At 43.9% G+C, this 23,262-nt stretch overlaps 1 protein-coding gene across 1 annotated transcript; it reads right to left on the reverse strand.

Annotated features, from left to right (window-relative positions):
• Positions 1-15,370: 15,370 nt before the first annotated feature.
• plk2b (polo-like kinase 2b (Drosophila)) lies at positions 15,371-21,894 on the reverse strand. Its single transcript, XM_052068459.1, has 14 exons — positions 21,540-21,894; positions 21,344-21,451; positions 21,113-21,229; positions 20,255-20,384; positions 19,977-20,160; positions 19,578-19,776; positions 19,327-19,474; positions 18,976-19,070; positions 18,646-18,781; positions 18,386-18,466; positions 17,922-18,081; positions 17,649-17,778; positions 17,461-17,571; positions 15,371-16,048 (listed from the first exon to the last, which is right to left on the reverse strand). The coding sequence occupies exons 1-14, from the start codon at positions 21,723-21,725 to the stop codon at positions 15,857-15,859; spliced, it is 1,977 nt and encodes a 658-aa protein (XP_051924419.1). The 5' UTR covers positions 21,726-21,894; the 3' UTR covers positions 15,371-15,856.
• Between the last annotated feature and the right edge of the window lie 1,368 nt (positions 21,895-23,262).

The raw sequence follows: 23,262 nt of genomic DNA on the forward strand, positions 1-23,262 counted from the left end.
GAAATTAAAATAAAAATGGAAATGTGAAACAGAATGGCTTACTAAAATTTGTTGAACAATATTGTTGTTCAATGTTAAGAATGTCAGCCAAGGTCGGCCCCCCGACATTTTACCACATAAAATCTGGCCCCCTTGGCAAAAAGTTTGGACACCCCTGATTTAGAGTCATCATTGAGCCTTACATGCATGTATTTTTGAATTTGATTCTCATATCAATTCAATGTAAACCAACCGTAATCTCAGATTCGTGAAATTCAAAGGAGAGCAGTTCAACTTGTAATTGAGATAAATGGATGAAAGAAATGGACGACACAGTTTTGTCGGTGAAAACCTGCGTAATTGAGTACAAGAAGCACCACAAAAATTGAATGTGTGTGTGTGTGTGTGTGTGTGTGTGCGTGTGTGTGTGTGTGTGTGTGTGTGCGTGTGTGTGTGTGTGTGTGTGTGTGTGTGTGTGTGTGTGTGTGTGAGAGATCTGTCCTGGGGTACCACACAAGCCGATGTGGCATTAAGGGTCTCATCTTCTTTTCTCAACCGGCTATTACAATACAATACAATACAATACATGCTGATTTATATAGCGCTTTCACAACAGCGGCAGCTGTAACAAAGCGCTTTACAAAACAGTTAACATAAAGTAAAATAATAAACACAACACATAACATAAAACACGGACAGTCGTGCAGTCCTAACCACTTTTCCGTCACACGCTTTGTTGTTTGAAGCGGTTTGAGATGAAAGAGGAGAGAATCAAAGTTTCCTTTAACCAGTGGATCAGAGACGTCATGCTCAAAATGTGCACACGTCACTATTAAAGAATGATCTAGACATGCACTCTACCAGTATTGCACAAGGAGCCTCTACTTTCTTGAGACTGCAAATAAAGCATCAATTAACATTTTTTACAATACCATCAGAAAGAGGGGGAAAAAAAAGCCGAATGAATTTATTCAGCAGGAGGAAAGTGACTCTCCATTTCACACGACATTGTGATTTATTGTAAATGGAAGCGCAGTGCATTAGGCGAGTCATTTTTTTCACTTGATTGTCAACAAAATGAGTGCAGTGTAATTATGCTTTTCCACCTTGAGTCCCCCCGCGCCCTCCACCAAACCCCACCCTCTTCTGCCCCGGTCACGCCGCGTGCCATATCGTGCCTGGCACAGGGTCGTGATGTCGCTCGTCTGACGGGCGTTTATCAAGGCACACGTCGAGACGGGACCCATTATGGCTTGGGTGCAATCTGTCAGAAATGAGCGCACACGCGGCCAGGGAAGAAGGTTTGTGGTGGCGGGAACAAGAGCTGTCTGTACTGGATGTGGGTCTATCTTGCGGTGGGTAATTACACATTGATTAAAAAAAAAAAAAAGCGTCAAGTCGTGCTGGGTTGTCTCACTCCAGCAGCGTTCAACCAAAGACGGCAGACAGCCTCCCTGCTTGGAGCAGCAGTGACTGCTTGGAATACTAATGTGCAAAGGAGGAAGGGGAGGACAACAGGAGATGATGGAGAGAAAGGTGGAGGAGGAGGAAGGGAGGCGGGGGTTATTTAGGGGAAGAAGCGATCAGCAAAACACAGGGAGGGGCACTTAAAAAGTAGGTCTCAGCAGGAAATCTTAATAGAAAAACGGGGATGCATAGAAACGATGAACGATGCCAACCTCGGTGTTGACTAAAGAGACAGAACGGCATGCTGTCAAAAGTATTGGGACACAAGGCTGCTCCATTCGCTGGGCAACTAACTGTCGTCATTTTTATTTTGAAGTACCGATTTGTATTTCAACCAACTAGTGCTGTCATGAACAAATCTTTTGACAATTGCTTATCCTATCGATTATAAAATACATTTCTTGGGTCATGGTCATGTACAACGGCTTCCTTCCGCATCCCAAAAACATAAATGTTTGGTTTATTGAAGACTCAAAATTGTGCGTGTGTGCATGTGTGTGTCTGTGTGTGTGCAATAATTCTTTGTCCATACAGTACGTGACTTGCGACCTGTCCAGAGCGTAGCCCTCCTTTAGCACCAGCTCACCCATGAGCCTCATGAGGGTAATAAGCAAGCTTACATAACCTCGATAACTCGACCATTTGTATGCCTGAGGGCAGTTTGGCGTGAGGACGAATCTACAAATGAGTGTGATGATCCATAGAGCAGATAAAAAACTCGGGATGCACGGATGATCCCTCTTGTCTGCCCCTCCCACCCTAGCCCACCCCCCACCCCCAGCTCCAATCAAATAAGCTGTTATGTTTGAACTTTGGATGACTGATTGTGTGCAGCAGAAAACGCGGATTTCTTAATTGGATACTTCTATCAAGACCGATGATGAGATGCATGTAAGGCTCTGAATTCCCCCCCCCCCCCCCCCCCCTCCTTGATTGCCATAATCAGCCCAAAGAAGATGCTGCTGGTTGGAAATTAAAAAGTCAAACTGATGAGAGTGCTGGAAAGGACAATTTTCTTCACTGGCATCGCTACAAATCCATCTTACCGTGTGACGATACATAAACCTGGTTTACATTGATGAAATTAAAAGATTGATCAATATTTGCAATCAAAGAGACACAACATTATTGTTTCAATCATCTCTTGTATTCCTACTTCTTTTATGTATCAGGTGACATTCATTGGTCATTAAAATGAGCATTTTGGACATGGAAGTGTCATAATGCATGACGTCGGCATGGCCTGAAAGCTGTTAACGGCTACGTCTCACTAGACCTCATTTCGGCCATCATAAAAGGATTTTCTCCGTTTAACTTTTTCCTTTGCTTTTGGTGGCCAGTGGTGTCTCATTCCTTTTTTTAAAGAGCATTTTCAAAGGTCTCAGTATGATCACAGTGGAGGATGATGGAGTCATGTGGATGAGCTATGTTTATCATGCGACTGGTATTATTTTGGTAGCTATGTACTTCCCCTCCGAGTTTCCTTCCCTGTGCATTTTATAGCTTTCTGGTCTTGACCAATTGTTCGTCATATTAGCTTAGACATTCCCATGATTGTGACTATTGGTCGAGTCAACGTGCGCTGTCAAACACTTCATTTTATGCCCGCAAAGACAAAACCTTGTCAAAATCGAAAACATGCTAGAATCTTGAGCACCACAAACTATTTAAGGGTACGTACGGTGTAGTGACAGTAGTGACCAGGAGTCTTTCTCCTTGGTTTTGTCCTGCTGTGCCACATGGGCAAAGCAAATCATGAATAAACAGGGTGACTGAAACACACAAAGCCAATGTAAATAAAAAACGTTGACAACTTCCATGTACAATAAATCTGATAGCTCGTCAAATGCTTTTGGAATAAATTGTTGAAAAGGGACTTTGTGAACTGTATGTATTATACCGAGTATGTATTATTCATGCATTCATTCATTTACCGAACCGCTTTATCCTCACAAGGGTCGCGGGGGTGCTGGAACCTCTCCCAGCAGTCTTCAGGCAGTAGGCGGGGGACACCCTGAACCGGTTGCCAGCGAATCGCAGGGCACACAGAGACCAACAACCAACCGCGCTCACATTCACACCTAGGGACAATTTAGAGTGTTCAATCCGCCTGCCATGCATGTTTTTGGAACGTGGGAGGAAACCGGAGCACCCGGAGAAAACCCACGCAAGCCCGGGGAGAACATGCAAACTCCATACGGAGAGCTTGAATTGAACCCGGTACCTCTGCACTGTGAGGTCGACGCGCTAACCACTGGACCACCGGGCCGCCCTGTGTATGTATTATACTCATTCATTCATTCATTCATCTTCAAAGCCGCTTGATCCTCACTAGGGTCGCGGGGGGTGCTGGAGCCTAACCCAGCTGTCTTCGGGCAGTAGGCGGGGGACACCCTGAATCGGTTGCCAGTCAATCGCAGGGCACACAGAAACGAACAACCATTCGCACTCACACTCACACCTAGGGACAATTTAGACTGTTCAATCAGCCTGCCACGCATGTTTTTGGAATGTGGGAGGAAACCGGAGCACCCGGAGAAAACCCACGCAGGCCCGGGGAGAACATGCAAACTCCACACAGGGAGGCCGGAGCTGGAATCGAACCCGGTACCTCTGTACTGTGAAGCCGACGTGCTAACCACTGGACGACCGGGCCGCCCATGTATTATACTGTATATTCAAAATAAATTCAAACCGGTGCACAAAATCACAGCTATCCGTGTATTCTTCCTTTGTAAAATGGAATAAATTCATTAAAAGTTTCATCTGTGAAAAGGCACCCTTCGAACATGTTCATTACTTTATGCAAACTCTCACTCTGGGGGAATGATGGACTTTCAGATAGGATCTAATCTCTCTCATTTCTCTTTCTGTTTGTTGAGCGTGCCGCAGCCTGTCGGCCTGGTCCGATTGTAAATTGGGAAAGTGGAAGAACAGCAACCGCACGACACTTCTTTTAGTGTTCATTCAGTACTTCCCGCAACCAATAACGACAACAACAAAAAAAAGCGTAATAAATCGAAAGCAAACACAAAAAGCGCCTGTGATGTTTTACTTTTTTTTTTCCCCCTGCTTCACTGAAAGACTGAAGTGCACCTGTCGAGGGAAGTGGACACAATGGGTTAAAATGAGCTCATCTATCAACCCCATTCAAGCCCCTCCTCGCTCTCTTGCCCTGCACTTGACTTCCTGTTGTGCAGGAAGCATGGCCCGCTCGCCTCCACCCACTCAGCCGCAGGATTAACAGCGAGCGAGTGCGCAAAACAAAACAAAAAAATAGATATATTTGAAAAGATCACTTGTATGACGGAGGTCTCACTTTTTTATGTAAAATGACAAATTGTCTCTCCAGTCCAAAAAAACACATCCGCACATAGAAGGTCTCGGCACCTGCATGCTTCCATTGTGGTGAGGCCTGCAGTGGGCTCATTGCTCAGGAAGTTCTCTGGCAGGAAACCACCATTTGGGATCATTCATGCTGCAGGAAGCCTTGTGCTTAGACAGCCAAGTCTTTCCTGTTGGAAGGGAAGGTGTGATGGCTTGCGTGTATTCGCACACCTGCAGCTGCAAAAGCAAAACCTTCAATCATGAGCAACTATTCACATGAAGGCTTTTTTTTTTTGTATTGACTTGTTCTCACTCAGGTGGCAGCTGAGCTCCCTCGACTGGTTCGCAGTCAATCACAGGGCATATTGTTAATCTAAGAGCATAATTTGAAGTAATTGAGTAATTGGGGGTGGGGAGTTTCATTTCGGTATATTCTCAGTCAACAATTTCTGCATTTGTAGGGTACGAAGAATGGCATGATAACTTCCAGTTGTTACGCTAACGCACAGCGGTAACACTGACAGAAGACTGCTAATATGAAACCATCCACACCTTTCCACCGGAAAGTCTTCTGCTTGTCTGAAAAATGTAAATGTCCACTATTTAAAACCACCAGGTCAAAAATGTAAAAACCGAAAGATTTTGTAACTAAAATCTTTGCTAATAGATAAGCTAATAGGCAGCCCGGTAGTCCAGTGGTTAGCACGTCGGCTTCACAGTGCAGGGGTACCGGGTTTGATTCCAGCTCCGGCCTCCCTGTGTGGAGTTTGCATGTTCTCCCCGGGCCTGCGTGGGTTTTCTCCGGGTGCTCCGGTTTCCTCTCACATTCCAAAAAACATGCGTGGCAGGCTGATTGAACACTCCAAATTGTCCCTAGGTGTGAGTGTGAGCGTGAATGGTTGTTCGTCTCTGTGTGCCCTGTGATTGGCTGGCAACCGATTCAGGGTGTCCCCCGCCTACTGCCCGAAGACAGCTTGGATAGGCTCCAGCACCCCCCGCGACCCTCGTGAGGATCAAGCGGCTCGGAAGATGAATGAATGAATGAATAAGTTAATAGTCAACCTAGCTTCTATTTCACGACTGGTTCTCTTTCTTTCTTATATTTTGGGGCAGTCTGTAGACTTTGTGGCACCATGCTGCCCCTTTCAGGTCAGGCTGGTACTGCTACGAGAAAAAAAGGTTTGGGCAAGATGTCAAATTGGGAGATTGTGTGATAACGTCGCACACGATAAGAGCTATCGTATGTGACATGTCTAATAGTTTAGACCCACCTTGGAACTACCCTCCCTCAATGGCACTGACAGTCTATTTTGATTCTCCGGAGCGTCCATTATCATACAATAATGACTTGTGTCCATTTATCCGATGTTGCGGTTTCTCATCAATTGGTTCTTTTTGTCTAAGCGCTCGATTGGGAGATAAAGAAAATGAGGCTTATCATGAAATCGTGTCATCTAAACTATTCAGCATAAAGATGAGAAAAATTGAGCCGTCATTTTGTGCTGTGCAAATCTCGTGCAAGTCGCTCGGAGCTGCAGCTTTTTTTGTTAACTCATGACAGTAGCCCGTTGTAGGAAACATAATAAGCCTTTGTATCACCTCATGGTTATTCATAAAGGCTACCGTGATTATGCTCCCACTGTTGATATATACTACGTATTGCTCGATTTCTACTATTGCTACATATTTCACACGTTTTGCCTATAATGTATCAGTATATGTCCTGCCACCGTTCACTTTGCTGGAGTCAAACTGGAATTTCCCGAGTGTGTGGCTTACTATATTCTGTCCTGTTCTATTCATTTGAAAAAGTGGATAATGTACCCCAAGATTAATTCGAGTCCCATGCAGCTGTGAGACAGAGAATCATGAATAGACAGACACATGCTCACATTCCTGCCTCCGCGCATTAATTGGCTCTTTCTCCAGTGTAGCGTTTTCTCTTGTGCGCCATCAGTTGATTAGTAAGAAGAGTGAAAACATTCTTGCTGTGAGGCTCCCGCGTCATCAATGTCGTTTCTGAAATCCCCTCTTTGTTTGCCAGGTATTTGCACAAGAATGACACAGTGTCTCGTGAAAAAGCTCCACAAAGGCGCAAATTGTCTTGGAGAGAGTTGATTAATCTCAACAATTTCTTTGTAAAATTAAAAAAAAACGTGACACGGTGTAATATTCTTTGTGATTGGGATCACTCATGATATACTCTTGAAACAATGTATGTAGGACGTGTTAGCTTCCTTTGCACAATAATTTTAAATGTACTCATTAACTGTGGTTGTCATGTGTTTTATGAAATACTCTACTGTATTTATTGCTCCAAATAAATAATGTAGAAAAAAACGGATTTGTATTTCAAACTGACAATTCAACACCGCCCCAAAAAAATGCTTTTCAAGGGACTATGAAACAACGTTATTTATTAGTTGTACATGGCCCTAGTACCAAACCTTGTGGTACTCCAGAGGCAGTAATTACAAACTCTAAAATGTATTTTTCTTCCTCCACATAGCATTGTAGTTTTGAATTGACAATTCTTCTTATGGTATGCCCACAAAACCAAAACCATCCATTCCCAACATCCCCAATGAAATGATTACTTGGGCTAGCTTAGAGTGCACAATCAAGCAGAACTAAACATCATTAAAATGCACCACAAGCTCAGATGTCGGCCGTGTGGCATTACTGCTTGTACGTCATAGTGCAAGCACAGTTACCCAAGACAAAATGTCTGTGCTGAAAAGGGCTCAGACGTTCGTAGTGTCGCCTTACTCCTTACAGGCCGACACGATGCATTTACAAAAAGACAACATGTCCTCATGCTACATAATCTTCCAAGACTAAAATCCCAATGTATTATTAATGACGGCAATCCCCAGATGGGGTGTAAACATGTTATGTCGGGCGGAGCGCATGAATGGGGGGATTTCAAACATTTGAGCTGCACGACAGGCAGCTGTTTGAGGAACCAGGCGCATTTCTAAAATAGACTTACTCACATCATAATGCTTCGCAGCGTCATGATTCCGGCCAGTGTTTTGAGACAAAACATGTAGGTGGCATGATAATGGATAAAGGCGCCTAGGTGTGTGAATGAGTGTGAATGGTTGTTGTTTGTCGATGTGTGCCCTGCGATTGGGTGGCACCCAGTTCAGGGTGTACCCTGCCTACTGCCCGAAGACAGTTGCGATAGGCTCCGGCGCACTTCTAAATTGGCGAGTAGTACGGGAGAGTAAACTGATGTTCAACACAGCACATTGAAGTGACAGAGACATAAGCTTTGTATGTCGGGGAGAGACTAGATTCCGATTTGAGTTGGGAGCGGAAGTTTCAGAGAGTCTTCGTCAAATGGGCTCTTCCACAGGCATTTTTCAATCAAATCATCTTAACTCGAAGACCATTTAAGGGCCATGTAAGAAGTGTTTGAAATCATATCATATTGTTGTGTGATCAGAATTTGGGGTATACTTTGTGTGTGATGGAGCTATTACGACCTTTTTCGAGTGTCATTAGCTACTCGTGGGGTTTTACGATTGGTGGCAGGGATCTGTCCTCTGTATTCCTTAGCAAGAACCGCGAGTCATTTTACAAAGCAAATGCAGGATATGGAATGCGGTTTGACAAGATGTCCTGACTAGCGTGGCATATATTATTAAGCTTCAAGCTGACAACAAACATATAGTCCTTTACAGTTACTGTTCACCATGACAGAAACTATCAATGTGATATCAAGTACAAGGAGTTATTTGCAAATGTCCTTTCCGGATTAAACACAAAAGATGAGCACTACTCGATCGACCATTAAAGGCTTTCATCGTGTTCGCCGATTGCACATTTTTTTCACGACCGATAATTTGCGGTCACCGATTGATCGTAGCATCCCTAGAGACAAAAATAATAATAAACGACAAAACTTTTTTTGACATTATACACATATTTGCCATTTATTTATATATTTACTGTATCTATTTATGCGGTTACAATATCTGTGGAATTATTCCGTTATTCTCTGTGACAAAAACACCCGCACACGGTTACCGCATATTATTATTCTCTCGTGAATGAAGAGCCTCAGGCTCAGGACTGCCAGAAGAAAGGAATGCCCTAACATCATTCTTGATGTGGGAAGGTTTGACTGAGGCATGTCCAAACATTGCTCAGGCAAAACTTGCGAGGGGAGAGTTGCTATTGAATGGAAACATACCGATACTGTGGGTGGAATCCTCGAAACTGTTTCACTGGTAAGAAGAAAAGGTTGTCCCTATCAACAGGAGTATAGACCCCTCCCAAAGCTTAATCATTGACAGTTCGTGGAAGTGTCGCAACATGTTAAATAGGATTTTTCCATATTTTCATCGGGTTCACCGTTCACAGATTCGGACCTTGGAACATTTTACTTTACTTTGCCCCTGTGGACACTTGGTGAAATGGTGACAATATGTCAACATTGTGTGAAATTTTCAGAATCGATGTCTGTACTTGTACATTCAAGTTAAAATGAAAATTCAAAGGCTTATTTCAAAATGGAACATATTAGTGGTTGGGCATTTGATTGGAAACCAGGTAGCATTGTGGTCAGTGGAAACCTTGTGGTGGAGTTATAACCACAAATTCAACACAATGCCATCCGCCATTATTTGAATCGGTGCCATTGACGGCGATGGAAGTCAAAAGGCTCTCTTTTTATTCTTTTTTCTAATGGACTTGAGCATGCCTTCCTTATTTTCCCAGACAACCACTTACACTGTTTATAAGGTTAATGGTATTCTTTTCAGATGCTCCCACTTTGAAACCCACTTTCAGTCTTAAGACTACAAAGCAGCGCTTCCACGCTAACAAAGCAAACCAAAACCAGCAAGCATTTCATCTTTTTTTTCCCCCCCCCTCAGATAAAGTAGTGTCGTGTAAACAGCCCCTATGAGATAAAAGTCTGTAGACAACCTGCTAACAGACATGCCGTGCAGGCACACTCGAGGTGGTGTTCGTCACACTTGAGTCTTGATACTCCAGGTGGGCTTTTAGGCTGCCACGAATAGGTACGCGGCGCACAACTTCCAATTATCGAGAGTCATCGTATCACTGCATCAGAAAGTGTGTCCAGCTGTTTGTGGCTCATCACGCATGTCGACTTTCTTGGCGAGGCATGACGCCCGCAGCTCGGCATCCTCCGTTAAGCGTAACGCACGCACGCAAAGGCACACTACAAGCAAGCCCTTACATGGTTACGGAAGGTACACGACTAGCCGACATGACAAGGGCGAGACATCCATGACCTAATGATCCATTTCCTGATCAAGAATTAGAAGAAGCAGAGGCCCGTTTGATTAAATCACAATTAATTTGTCATTTTAGGTTGCCTCAAGACAACTGATTTTCATTGATAAAAGAATTCAACATTATTCTCGAAATCAAAACATTTTTTTTCTGTATTTAAAACTCTCGCCAAATGTCCAACACCACTATAAACGATGAGTTGTGGATTTATGAATAGAAAAGTATATTTAGAGTATATTATTTTAAAATTGATTTTTAATCCCAATATTGCATCCGCAAAGGATAATCATGTATCATTTTAATTTTTCTACTTGTTAATAATCATATTTTATATAATCGATTATTAAATGGCCCGGCGTTTTTTTCCATCGGATATTTTGTTATATGTGTCACTTTTATTACACACTATTATTTGTATTCAATGCCTTGTCTTCAGATTTATTTCATTTACTTCCAATTATAATCTACGGTGGTACCTCTACTTACGAAATTAATTGGTTCGGGAAGAAATTTCTTAACTCGAAAATTTAAGTCGAGCCGCGTGTGGTGACTGGTGAGCGATCGCCCGAATGGTGAACACTTTTTCTGGCTGATTCACATTTAACGGAACACCTCATGCCCGGAGGTGCGAATGACGAGTACGCTGCATCGGCACACACGATCGAAGTCCCTCTTAACCAATAGGATGCCAGGAAGATGCTCGATAATAGCCAATGGCAGAGCAGCTCTAAGTATGTTGCATTCAGAAAACTCGGAGAGGTGATTACCAGCCCATTCTGTATTTTTACCTTTCGTAGCTTGAAATTTCTTTTGTAACAAGAGTATGAAGGGACGTTCATAAGTAGAGGTACCACTGTAGTTATTTCTCATCTGTCAAACGTTTTGTAATGGCAACACACACGTCTCCTCGAAAAGTGAATTTCTTTCATTAGGGTGGAGAAACCTGCGCAACACATACATGACATAATCTGACGACAGCGTTTGGCGCACGATGAGTGATGACTAAAACAGAGAGACCAAATGGACTGCAGATGTTTACACGCGGGGGACGACAACGAGAGAGCGCGTGCGAGAGAGGCGGTTGCCATGGAAGCAGCGGCGTGTCTCCCACTCAGCTCGGTTGCAGTCTGCCCATTTAAGAGCGAGACGTGATGGCGTTTGATTGGCCCGGCGGGGAAATATTGTGCTTGACGACTCTGACTTCACGTCACGCTCATTTAAGGGTACGCTGCTTTTTTTTTTCAATGGGAGGGGGAAGAATGTGCCGGAGTCGTACGCATGAGGCTCTGACGCCGTGGTGAACGTCACCTGACAAGTGACAATTGGCCATGCAGGATTTTCCATATTTGGAAGAATTCATGAATGGCATTTCAACCAAAGTCTGGTATCCATGTCAAGTCAAGTCAAGTCAACAGTATTTATAGAGCACTTTCAAACAGCCATCGCTGCATACAAATTGCTGTACATGGAGTAATTTAACTCACATCCACCGCTATATTGTGGAATGCCGCTCCACAGGAGTGTATGGCCGGGCCGATGCGAGGAAAATTCAAACCGTGCTAATTAGCGTGAGGAAGTGGTGGCAGACTGTGTATGATTCTGCCACATGACCACTTGATAAACCTCTGCATTGATTTGCAACGACTCCTAGTTGAGTCACCAATATGTGCAATATTAAGGATTTGCGAGTGTTTGGGAGCATTAACGCTTGTTGAGCAATGCAGCCCCTCCCTTGGAACTTGGGACATGTCTGTGTCGAATTTGCTTTCTGCGCCCGACTCTTCAGTGAGTCATTCGTTTGAAACGTAGCTTTGAGGCCTGCCGCACTTCCTCACTCAACTAGGCGGGGCTGCATTTAATGACTCGGCATATTTCAAGGGGAGCTTTGCCTCGACGTCTTCCCGGGCGTTAATTCGACACTGCTTGAAAGGGAAACAGAAACGTTGAGAAATAGAATGCCGCATGATGCATGGGCAGAATCAGACTCTTTTGTGGGGCCAAGTATGTCAGAACTCAGGTGGAATTTGTCTCCTGTCGTTTGAGCCACACTCGTTTGTCCACACCAAGAAATATTTACGACGTGTCGTTGGATGCGCAATACCGGTCAAGGTTATGGGCGGATAGACAGTTGGCAGACATGTTGACACATTTGATGTATGTAAGTGGAACGATTAGACAGGAGCACACCCCTGGATTCGTTGGTATGTACGGAACGCCGAGTCTTCTGGACTGTTGCTTCCGCAAAACGGCAATTATCTTCACACCTAAATTCAGCGTGTTTGCTTCCTTATGGGCGGAAAAACTTGGAAGCTGTGGTTACGATTGGGTTCGACTTTGTAGCAACGGAACAAACAGAAATAGAAACGGAAAACGGCGGGTTTTTGAAAAGATTTGTTTCTACTAGTAGAATGAACGAAAGCAGGTCCGTAGTCATGTAGAAACGAGGACGCCTACGACATTTAACCATTTACTGGAATCGTGTGACCAATTATAAAAGCAGGTAATTAGCCGGTAATAATAAGCACAGAGTTCACCATGTGGTTCAAAGATTAGCATAATTGCTTCCAAATCACAACGAACCAAGACAAACTAGCTCAAAGGACTTTTCGGAGCAACGCTGCGTCATCATTTGCAACTTAGGCTGGATAGAAACGGCATGGCCCAAGCGAGAACTGCACGATTACGAAAAAAGAAAAAAAAGATTATTGAGGTCAAAGTTAACATTTATTTTTTGGGTACGAAACAAGAAAGTGTTTAAACGTAAAAAAAGATATATAATTCCAACCGTTTGAAACATTTTAATTATTTATGTTCCTTTTGGACCAAACAAAATGTGAGGTTGCAAAGTCAAAACGGCATTGAATGCCACGCAATGTCAACATCCTCCGTCTATTTGGAGCGTGTATGACCGTCAAAAAGCAGTGGGACCGCGGTAGGTATCGCCACATGAATAATTCCCACTCCTTCCCTTCACGTGGGCCTCGACTTCTCGTTCCGCCTTCCCCGCATGGGAATGGTCTACGCTTGAGCCATGAGCACCGATATTCCGAGGGAACCTCTGAAGTAGATGACTCAAGCCTCAACGCCGGACTGCAATCGTTATATAAGTAAGCAAGCGAGCTGCGCAGATATAGAGGTGCTCGACGGAAGCATAAATCGGAACATTTGGGTGTGAGATGCATTGAGTTGACCTCTGACTGACGTTCACAAAGACGGAGAGAAGAACCGCGCGTTTTCCCCTCTGATTTGAGATTGCCGCCGAATGGATCTTTTCGATTCAACTGAGAGTCAAACGTATATTAAATTTATCAAATCAACTGAAAAAAAATAAAAATAACATTAAACTGAACCCCCCCCCACACACATTTTTTTTCACTTGAGGGATTACAATTACTGTAGTATTTTTAAAAACAAAGGAAAAAGAATGTGGCTTAAATGGACAGAATTGGTTGAGGGGAAAAAAATCTGATCAAAAATAAAAAGTACCAAATCCTCTTGATGTACCGGTATTTAAATTGTATCTATCCATTTCCTGTTCCACTTAATCCCCACAAGGGTCAATTTCGCGTGTTCAATCAGCCTGCTGTGCATGTTTTTGAAATATGGGAGAAAACCGGAATACCCGGAGAAATCCCATGCAGGCCCGGGGAGAACATGCAAAAGCCACACAGGGAGGTCGGAGCTGGAATTGAACCCGGTACCTCTGCACTGTGAGGTCAACTCGCTAAACACTGGACCATCGGGCCGTGGTGTATTTAAATGAATATGGCAAATTTAAAATGACAAAATAAAATACCCCCATGAGGTTGGGTTGCACCAAGGTTTAATTTAATCTCAAGTGAGCTCTAATCAAAGATGAGTCAAACTAAATTTACAATGAGCCACTCTGGTTTTAAAATTAAGCAGTGTTCTGTTGCACCGCATAAAAATTTATCTCAGTATACAGTAGTTATTTACTAAAGTCACGTCACCGTGAAACAAGTTCGCAAATGTCACTTCAGGTCAATCTTAACTGTTGACATCCTCTCCTATCACGAGCATTTCCGCGCTCCGACCGCTCGTGATTAGATAACATACTTGTTTCGATTTGGACCAGAAAAAGAGAGAAGGGAGTGTCATTAAGGTCCGTTTAGCGACTTCAAGCAACAAGGCGTATGTCGAAATAGCTGTTTCGATTTTTTTGGATTAGTGTTCTGTAAAGTGCTTTGTTACAACTATAGATGTTGTGAAGGCGCCATGTAAATCAAGATTGTATCCGTTGTATCATTCCCCTCAAAAACTGTTTTTGTTTTCAAAATGCTATTGAAAAAAAAAAGCAAAACGGTTGAGGTGAGATATGATGTGATCGGCTGATGGGCTCTCATTACATTAAAATGAACATTCTCCAGTTTTATTGGTCATGGTAATAGGCAGAATATTACGGTAGTCAAAAACGCATTCAAAACCGGGCAACATAAAACGCTGCGCGTTATACTGAGTGAAATGAGTATTCGATCCACAACACCGCATCCAAAATTCTGGTTTCTATAGAGTGGCTTTTGCCCATAAGACAATGGCCCGGATTTCAACTGGTTATGAATATAAAGCGCATTTCAACTAATAATTAATTTCTAACCTTCCGATATCCATACAACCATTGGCAAAGCAAACTATCATTCCAAAGAAGTCAAGATTGTGGGCTCACCCAAGGCTGGACAAGACCATGTTGCTTGTGCTGTGCAATGTGACGGCAAATATGTTTGGAAAAAGAACAGCTGAACTTTATTTGGGATTATCGGATTATTTATCTTTGTGTACATTTTTGGAATTTGCATTTCAACCCTGTTTTTCTGGTTTTCTCTTCAGTGTTCATGTCTCACTTTAAAAAGGCTAGTGGACATCTCAGTCAGTGGTGTCAAACTCATTTTTAGCACAGGTCGCATATAGTTATGGTTTCGAGGTTAATGTATAAGCACCTCATCGTATTACGCACACGGTACATTTGCTTGTTACAAACACAAAAATTGAATTGGAAATCAGAAGTCATGGAAAATAGAACGTTCAATTTACAATTATTTCCCAAATTGCATTTAACACTCTGCTCTTCATATCATTATGTAGGAAAAGAACAATTCACACACACAAATACTTTTAAGAAAATGCACTTTATTATTAAATAAATAAATACGGCACTTTTTTGTACACAATAAGTTATGTCGTTTTTTTTGACTGGGGTGCTCTTGGCTCTTTAAGCATTCTAAAAAAAAAATAATAAAAATTAAACCCTCCATCCTCCCTCACCCCTGTGCGCTCAGTCTCGTTGTCGAAGAGAAGAAATCACTGGGTATTTTGTTTTTTTGCATGGTATTACAACCCTCCCACGCACACTGACTCAGACACACACACACCAACAAACAGACGTACATATTTTTAAAAACACTTGAACCCTGGCCCATCCACGCAACATATTAGCAGGTTATCTTACACTGTACATCATTGACTCTAGTGAGACAGTCTCACAGCCTCTTTTTTTATTTTCATTTTAAAGCTAGTGCCAGCACCAGCTTTTCGCTCTTCCCAAAAGACATCCTCTCTTTTCTCTCTTGTTGTCCAACAACATCCGGATCGTACCAACATTCCCGGGTCCAACATACTCGTCTCTCTTCCAGTGAAACCTCATTCTGCCTCCATCGCATACGGTCACTTGTGATATCCGGTTTGTCGTTCCGCCACAATTCCACTTGCGCAGTTCCTCACCCCCGGCGGATGCCAGCTCTTCGGGGGATGTGCGAGTCCATGTGTCTCACGCACGCACCGGTGCGGGGTAAGGTCCTTAGCTGCACCTCTGCAGCAGCATTTTGAGCGAGTAGAGCATGCGCTCGCGCAGGTCGGCGGGGCAGCCGGACGCCAGCAGCGAGCTGAGCTTGAAGGTCTTCGAGACGCGGTCCTCGTTGATGTAGGTCAGCATGTACTCGTCCCTCTGGCAGCAGAGGATGATCTTGGTGTGGTCGTGGTAAAAGTTCACCTTTGGGAATGACAGCACATGCGTCCAGGTTCTTGTGAAATTTCATTTTGGCTGAAAAATCTTTGTTTCTTTCTTCAAATTCTTTGTCCATTTCCCGTCAAACCCCTTATCGTACGTTTGACAACGGTCGTTGACTTAAAATATTTAGTCGTCGCCATGTTCCATGATTTCTGATTCCAAATTCAATCTTGTCAAAAGCAGGGCGATCTGCGTACGTCAGTTAATGAGGTGATGATACGTTTGTGATTTATTTGTATTTTTATTATTATTATTCACATTTGCCCACAATGAGGACAACGGCGAAAAGTTTGACAACCCTGAAGAGATGCAAGGCTATGTGCCATTTTTTTTTGTTTCCTCTTCACCAAAAGAGGATTTCCCCAGAGAATGACTTTGTTTGTGTTCCTGGTCCGGGTTTCCCGTTTACAGTTTCAATTTTGCATTCCCGAAATCAGAAATTTGAATCGGGAAAGTGTACCGGACGTAAACACAAAGTTTCCACTTGCAATTAGAGTGTGCGCGCGGGGGGGGGGGGGATTTCACAATTGCCTTGAGTACGGCTCAGTATCCGCAACATAAGAGTTTGGATTATTGGGCTTGCATGTGAAATTACAGGATGAACCTAAAATGCAGAGACCCTTGCGCATGTTTAGGTTTCACTTTCAATTAATCCTCTTAACTCATTCACTCCCAAAGACGTTTTTAAACGTCTTTTCAGATTTGGTCCTGAATTGTCTGGTATTGAATGAGTTAACTCCTTTTGCAACATCCCGGTACAGTCATCTAACTTTGAGTCGGAGTATCCATGACGACATTTCAAACATTGTGGACAGTATTTGTTTGCACATGTCAGAGCTCATTTCCAAACGCTTGCTTTTCATCAAGAACGATAAGCCAACACCCATTTCACAATTAAAATGGTTTCATGACATTACCCTTGCAGTATTGAACCCTTCTGACCTTTCTTTTCCAAGAAACTTAGACCTCTATGTCAACCCTGATCCGATTCTATGCGAATGGCGGACCTAATCAAGGTTTGTCAATTTAATCTTACAAAACGTTTCAAAAGCACAAAATATGTCAGTTAACCAAGACAAAACCTCAGATCATCAGATTGCATTTTGAGGTTTCCAAACTCCCAGTTTTCATGAACGCACCACAAGATACAGTATATCATACAAAACTTCAATCATATCTTATGTTATTTCTGTGGTTGGACTTTACGAGCGTCAAGATCGATGTGTCCTAATTGCCAGTTGCATCACAAGATATAACAATTCCATTTGAGTTGACCTTACGATGACAACGGAACTCTTGTTCTTACTTTTATGTTACATTTACGTCGTTAGGCCTTTAGTACTGTTATCTCTTTGCTCCTGGCAACCACCCATGTTTTCCCTGAGTGTATTTACCTGGAAAGTGCCATCGTTAAAGAGCATCATGAGGGCGCGGTCCGACTTGAGCCATTGGAGCAGATAGAGTCTGGGCATGTGTGCATCCGTCATACTGCCCAGGTCCCCGCCCTGAGAACGCAATACGGTTAGCATCCAACATGCCCCGGCATGCAATCGTCCCATAGCACAATGAATGAAAATCTTACATCCATGAGGTTCTCCTCCATGTAGTGGGAAAAGTACTCGAGCACGGTCACTTGGCCCACAAAGTGTTCCGGAACTTCGCAGGTGGGGAAAACCGAGCGCTGGCCCAACTCTGCATAATAATGGATTGTCCTGGTGGAGAATCGGGGGAAAAAAACAAAAGAGTGAGAGTGAGGAAAAAAAACTTTAAAAAGCTCAAATAGATACTTTTTTAGTCAGTGGCTGAACAGCACTTGGCAACATTTGCATAGCGTAACATTTGGGGTGGCGCGTACTTTCTGTCTGGCAGGAGGCTCATGTGAGTGCCATTGTTGAAGAGAACGCCCACGGTGTGGTCGGACAACTGGTATCCAAAGCCGTACTTGTTGGAATAGTCCACCCACTTGGTCACCCACTGAAGGCCGCAACTAGTCGCGCTCTGAGGAATGTTGTCGGCTGCGGGGCGGAAAACATCAAGAAACAAGAGAACGAGGCGGATTAGGGCCCAGGAAGACGGCCTGCAATTCGCATTCCTGCCATTTTCGCATTTAAGACTTGGAGGAGGAAGCAATTAAGTCGCTCATTCCACACAAGCGTGCATTTACAACAGGAATTTGATTTGGGGTTTTCATTCATCGGTAGGTGCTGCTGTTTTGGTTAGCGATAGCGACAATAGCATCGACGAAGAAGCCGCTAAATCCACTGATAACGTAAAAACCGGATCCGTTGGGACCGACGCATTTGGCAGTGACTGACTCACCTTTAGGCATGCTCTCCAGGCAACCCCTCAACACGCCGGCGACCGTGTCGGCGACGCTCCCCGTGGTGTTGTACTCGAGACCTTCAGGGACGACAGGGTATGGACTTAAAGCATTTCAGTGGTTTGTACAAACACATATGACAAGTCGAATAAGGCATATAAGCAGGATCTTTAACACGGCTCTTTCATGACATGCCGCTAAACAAATCGGGTGTATCTATTGAAGTGGCCGGTGTAGCAACGCAGCCGTCACAACTCACATTCGCTGCTGCTGCTGCAACTCCCCAGACTGCCCCTGACGATTAGCCGGATAGTATCTCGCGTCGTCGTCAGGGATCGGCTCTCCGTTGCCAGGGCGACGGTACTTTGGGCAGATGGCGGAAGTAGACTTCCATTCTGAGGCGGATGAAACGCGTGACGACAGTGTTTGAAAATGTGCGATGGCGCTTGGAGTAGGATTCATCTCCGTTCACTATGACTCAACCCGAAACGGTTGAAAATAACCGGCTTTTTGAACATGCTGTGGAACTTGCTCACTTAAGGACTGCATGAAAAATAGCGAGTGCGATTGAATTTTTTTTTTTTTTTACCTCAGCTGTCTTTTTGCACTGCTGCTGGCTGATGACAGTTCGTTCCAGGTCGTGCTGCAGCTTGTAGATCTCCTCTTCCTCTTTGGTTAACTTGTCTGCAACAAGAAAAGAAGAAAAAAGATTTAATCACCTGTATCTCTGGTGATTATGAAAAATTGAACTTTTTCTGTTAAGTCATGTCATTAGATATATATTGATTCTGAATTGCTCCAGATGAGGCATGTGGCGTGCTGCTGTGTTGCATTTTTGGATCGCAGCGATAGTGGTGGATAAAGGTGGACTCGGATGGTAAATGCCCACTGAGGGCTACAGTACTGCATGCACGGTGTTCTGTAAATCAGTCTTACTCACTTAGAGTCTCGTAGTATTTGACCTTGTCCCGTCTGCCCCCAAAAAGGGCCGCTGCCGCTTTCTTGAAAAAGCTCTTGGCGGGACTTGAAACATGGAAATCAGGGGCGGAGTGACAACAGCTCGCCGACAAACGCTCGGGACTGAAGCCCTGCAAAAGTGGACACCAAAGTGGGTCAGTACCTGCAGTAGGATGGGGGGGGCGGGGGGGGAGGTTAAAATGCTCCCGTCCTTTGGAAAATTTTGCATCCCACCTGTGTGAAGAAGTCGTGTCTCAAGATGTGTTCCAGGTCGGGTCTGTCTTCCGGCGCTTTGGCCAACAGGCTGGCGATGAGCTGCTTGGCCTGCGGCGACAGCGAGGAGGGCAAGGAGTAGCGAGCGTCGCGGATGCACCGGTACGTCTCTTTCAGATTGGTGGTTTCGAACGGCGGCCTTCCCAAAAGCATGGTGTACCTGCAGCCAGACAGACGGTGCTCATGACGCTTGAGCCATCCATTTTCTATCGCAGTTTTGTTCATTCGGGGGTCAGCGGTGAGTTGCACCCTATCCTAATGCGACCGTGCATTTCAACTAATTGCTGCACTTTCTGTCCGTTTGCTATCATCAGCGATATAGAGGGGGTCACATTAGGACGCATTTAGAAGTCTACTCACATTACACAGCCAAGGGCCCAGATGTCAGATTCACAGCCGTGGCCCTGCTTATTCAGCACCTCGGGGGAAAGATAGTTGGGGGTCCCGCATATCGTCTTCCTCCTGTTCCCCGCCGGCTCCAGTTTGGCTGCCAGACCAAAGTCGCCCACCTTCAGCTCCATGGATTCACTTACGAAAAAATTACCTGGATGTGACAAAAGGGAAATATGAGAAAGGGCAAGATGACAAGGTTGCTGTTCTGTTCGACACGCGTGCCGCCGAATGCATGTAAGACCTACCCAGTTTGAGGTCCCTGTGCAGGATCTCCTGCTCGTGCAGGTACTTGAGGCCAGAGACGATCTGTCGCAGGTAGTAGCGCACCTCTGGCTCCGTCAGCACTTTGCGGGCCTTCAGGATGTGTGCTAAGGACTGCGAGAAGAAGAAGAAGAAGAGTCAGGCATGCAATTCGAGCCAGGAAAGAAATGCAGAGTAGTCGGTGCGAACATGAATGGGGTGGCAAACCTACAGTCCCGTTGGCAATAGGGAGCAGTACTTCCCAACCTTTATAGCGCCACACCACAGTTTAAATGACACACTACCAAGCAAAAAGGACACAGAAAGTAGCTATATATACTTAAGCAATGATGATGTCATCAATTCACTTACTCGGCATCGGTGCTGCTAGTCGCCAAAGACACATTATGTATTGTAAATAATCATTTCTGCACCAAATTGGTGAATCCGGATCATTTCCTGCGGCGCACCTCTCATGGCAAACTAATGCGCGGTGGCAGAGAGGGTTGGGAACACTAATACAGAGCAATTGGACTTGACTACAATTAAGAAAACTGGTAAAGCCCAAATGAAGTGTTATAAAAATCCACTTCAGGCTCACAACACATAATTGTTCAAAAAATATGGTCAAAGCATTATGTTTGGCCACCGATTAATAGAACAGATTAGAAGTCATGCAGCGTGGTAGATTTGTGTGCCTCTCATGCTTTTCAGATGTTACCCATTTGGACTGGAAAGGCGGTCAGTGACATGTGAGGAAGGGAGGCAATAAGTAGCCAATAGGGTAGAATGGCACAGGTAGAAACGGCGGGAAAAAGGTTGCCCACCCCTCATGCTAGTTACAAGATGTGCATGTGACTAACTTTTCTGCTGCAGTACTCCAGCAAGATGTAAATGTTGTCCTTGTCTTCGAAATGGTGATAAAAGTGCACGATGTGCTTGTGATGAAGTAATCGGTGCAGCTCGATTTCTCTGTCAATCTATAGATGGGAAGAAAACAAAACATCAGAATTGTTAAAACACATTTTTAAAGCGTTTTCTTGAAAGGATTGTAATGATTACATTGGATGTCAATTGCATGCATGGGTTGATACCTTCTCCCGTTGGTGCGGCTTAGACACGCGGGCATGCGGGATGATTTTGGCCGCGTAAACTTTGCTGGTAGAGAGGTCGGTCATCTCGTAGCACTTGGCAAAGCCTCCCTGCAAAGACAAAAATGGTGTGTGTATTAAAGATTGAATTGGTCGCATCAATATAAGTTACGTGCTGCGTCTCTCTCTTCCTCTTTACCTTTCCCAGAACTTTGCCCCGGCAGTAGCACTTGCCGGTGGCCGGGTCGGTAATGATCCGAGACATCTCTGAGGGAGAGCCGCGCTCCTCGGCTTTCTTCCGCCGAGGCTCGCAGGACCTCGGCGTCGACTCGCACATTTTGCCGCTCTTTGCTTGCTGAAGCCCGGTAGTGCTCTGTACTTCCATTTATCGTGTGCGCAGGAGAGTCTTGCCTGTTCCCTCGTCCCGCTATAATCTCAATGTACCTCCCAACGAAGGCGCCTCAGTTTATATACTGCGTCGTCCTCTGTACTCCGCCTCTTTTGTGACGTCACAACATTTCTCTTTACGTCCCGTGCTATAAAAATGCAAGTACTGGGCTCAGGCATCCAAAAGCATAGACAGTACCTGCAATAATGATTTAGATACAACTCTGAAGCGCTTGATAGTGGTTGTGACAGGATTCTTTTTTATTTTTATTATGGCATCAAGAGAATCATAGAAAAAAAATATTTAAGAACATAAATTTAAAAACTCATTCACTCCCAAAGACATATTTATATGTCTTTTCACACAACCCAATACAATACGTTCAACCCCAGATTTTTTTCCCAATTTTTTCAAGACTTAGGGTAAAAAAAAAAATCTAAAATAAAAAAAAAATGGGGTCTAGAATTAGCTGGTAGTGAATGAGTTTTAACTTTGCATATTTGAAGCGGACATTTTACATATATATTGTACTGTATATATATATATATATATATATATATATATATATATATCGTATTGTTAGATTTATATAGTTGTCAAGCACATAGTGGCCTGTCTTCGCAACTGTTTGAAGCACGAGCGCCCCCTGGGCGGTGCTGTGTGTACTGCAATTTAGTTCCGGGGGCATTCTCAAAATCTAATTTCAAGATGCGTTTTCTTCCATGGTGGATTTGTTTTCAAGTGCAAATTCCAGGTCAGAGTACGATCGACCTGACGCAGCACATTTTAATGAAACATTTAAAAAGATATATACTATACATACATAATATACATATGCGAACATGAAATGCTTTGATTTATCAAAGGTGAGCGAGTAGTGCAGGACATTCAGATATACTCCAAATAGTCATTCATCCTTCGATAGCGCTGAGCTGGTTGTCGGTCAAATCGCAGTGTGCATTGCATTTATTAGAATCTCCATTAACTGTGCAGTCCACTTCTACCATTATGTTTTCAGTGCAATACACTACAGGGTGCATAAAAAGTAGAAATGCAACTATTCAGACTCACATTCACACCCTACTGAAAATTTTCACGTGTTTCAAATCTTGGGGAAAACCATGCTATTCGCACAATGGTATTCTGAAATGCTGTTTTTATTTGTTAAGTTTTGGAAGACATCCAACAATCGGTTTCAAGCCAATCTGCTACCATAAAATATATTATATATATATACATACATATATAAAACAGTGAATCTCTTATTCACTGTTTCTTCTCTTGCCAGAGCAATAAAAACAATGCTTTGCCACCATCTTGTGGAATCTTTTAGCTCAGGTGAGTGCACATTACTGCATGGTAGCCCCCAACAACCTCCTGACTATCCGGTGAGTGATTCAACATTGAAGTAAGTTGTCAAAGGGCCAATGAGCTCAAAGCATTATTCAGTCAAATCCTCGGAGAAGCTGCAGGCTTGTTGGCACATGGTGGCCATCCAACAACTAGCCAGAACTCCCTCCATCTGGACCCTTCA

The sequence above is a fragment of the Hippocampus zosterae genome, chromosome 6 (assembly GCF_025434085.1).
Source record: "Hippocampus zosterae strain Florida chromosome 6, ASM2543408v3, whole genome shotgun sequence".
In the NCBI taxonomy this organism is placed as follows: Eukaryota; Metazoa; Chordata; class Actinopteri; order Syngnathiformes; family Syngnathidae; genus Hippocampus; species Hippocampus zosterae.

Excerpts from the sequence above, each read along its gene's own strand:
- plk2b (XM_052068459.1), bottom strand. The coding sequence starts at position 21,725 with ATGGAAGTACAGAGCACTACCGGGCTTCAGCAAGCAAAGAGCGGCAAA. Across the intron at positions 19,777-19,976 it reads TGGGCCCTTGGCTGTGTAAT|GTACACCATGCTTTTGGGAA; the intron begins GTGAGTAGACTT and ends GTCTGGCTGCAG. Across the intron at positions 18,467-18,645 it reads TTGCAGCAGCAGCAGCGAAT|GTCTCGAGTACAACACCACG; the intron begins GTGAGTTGTGAC and ends TCGTCCCTGAAG.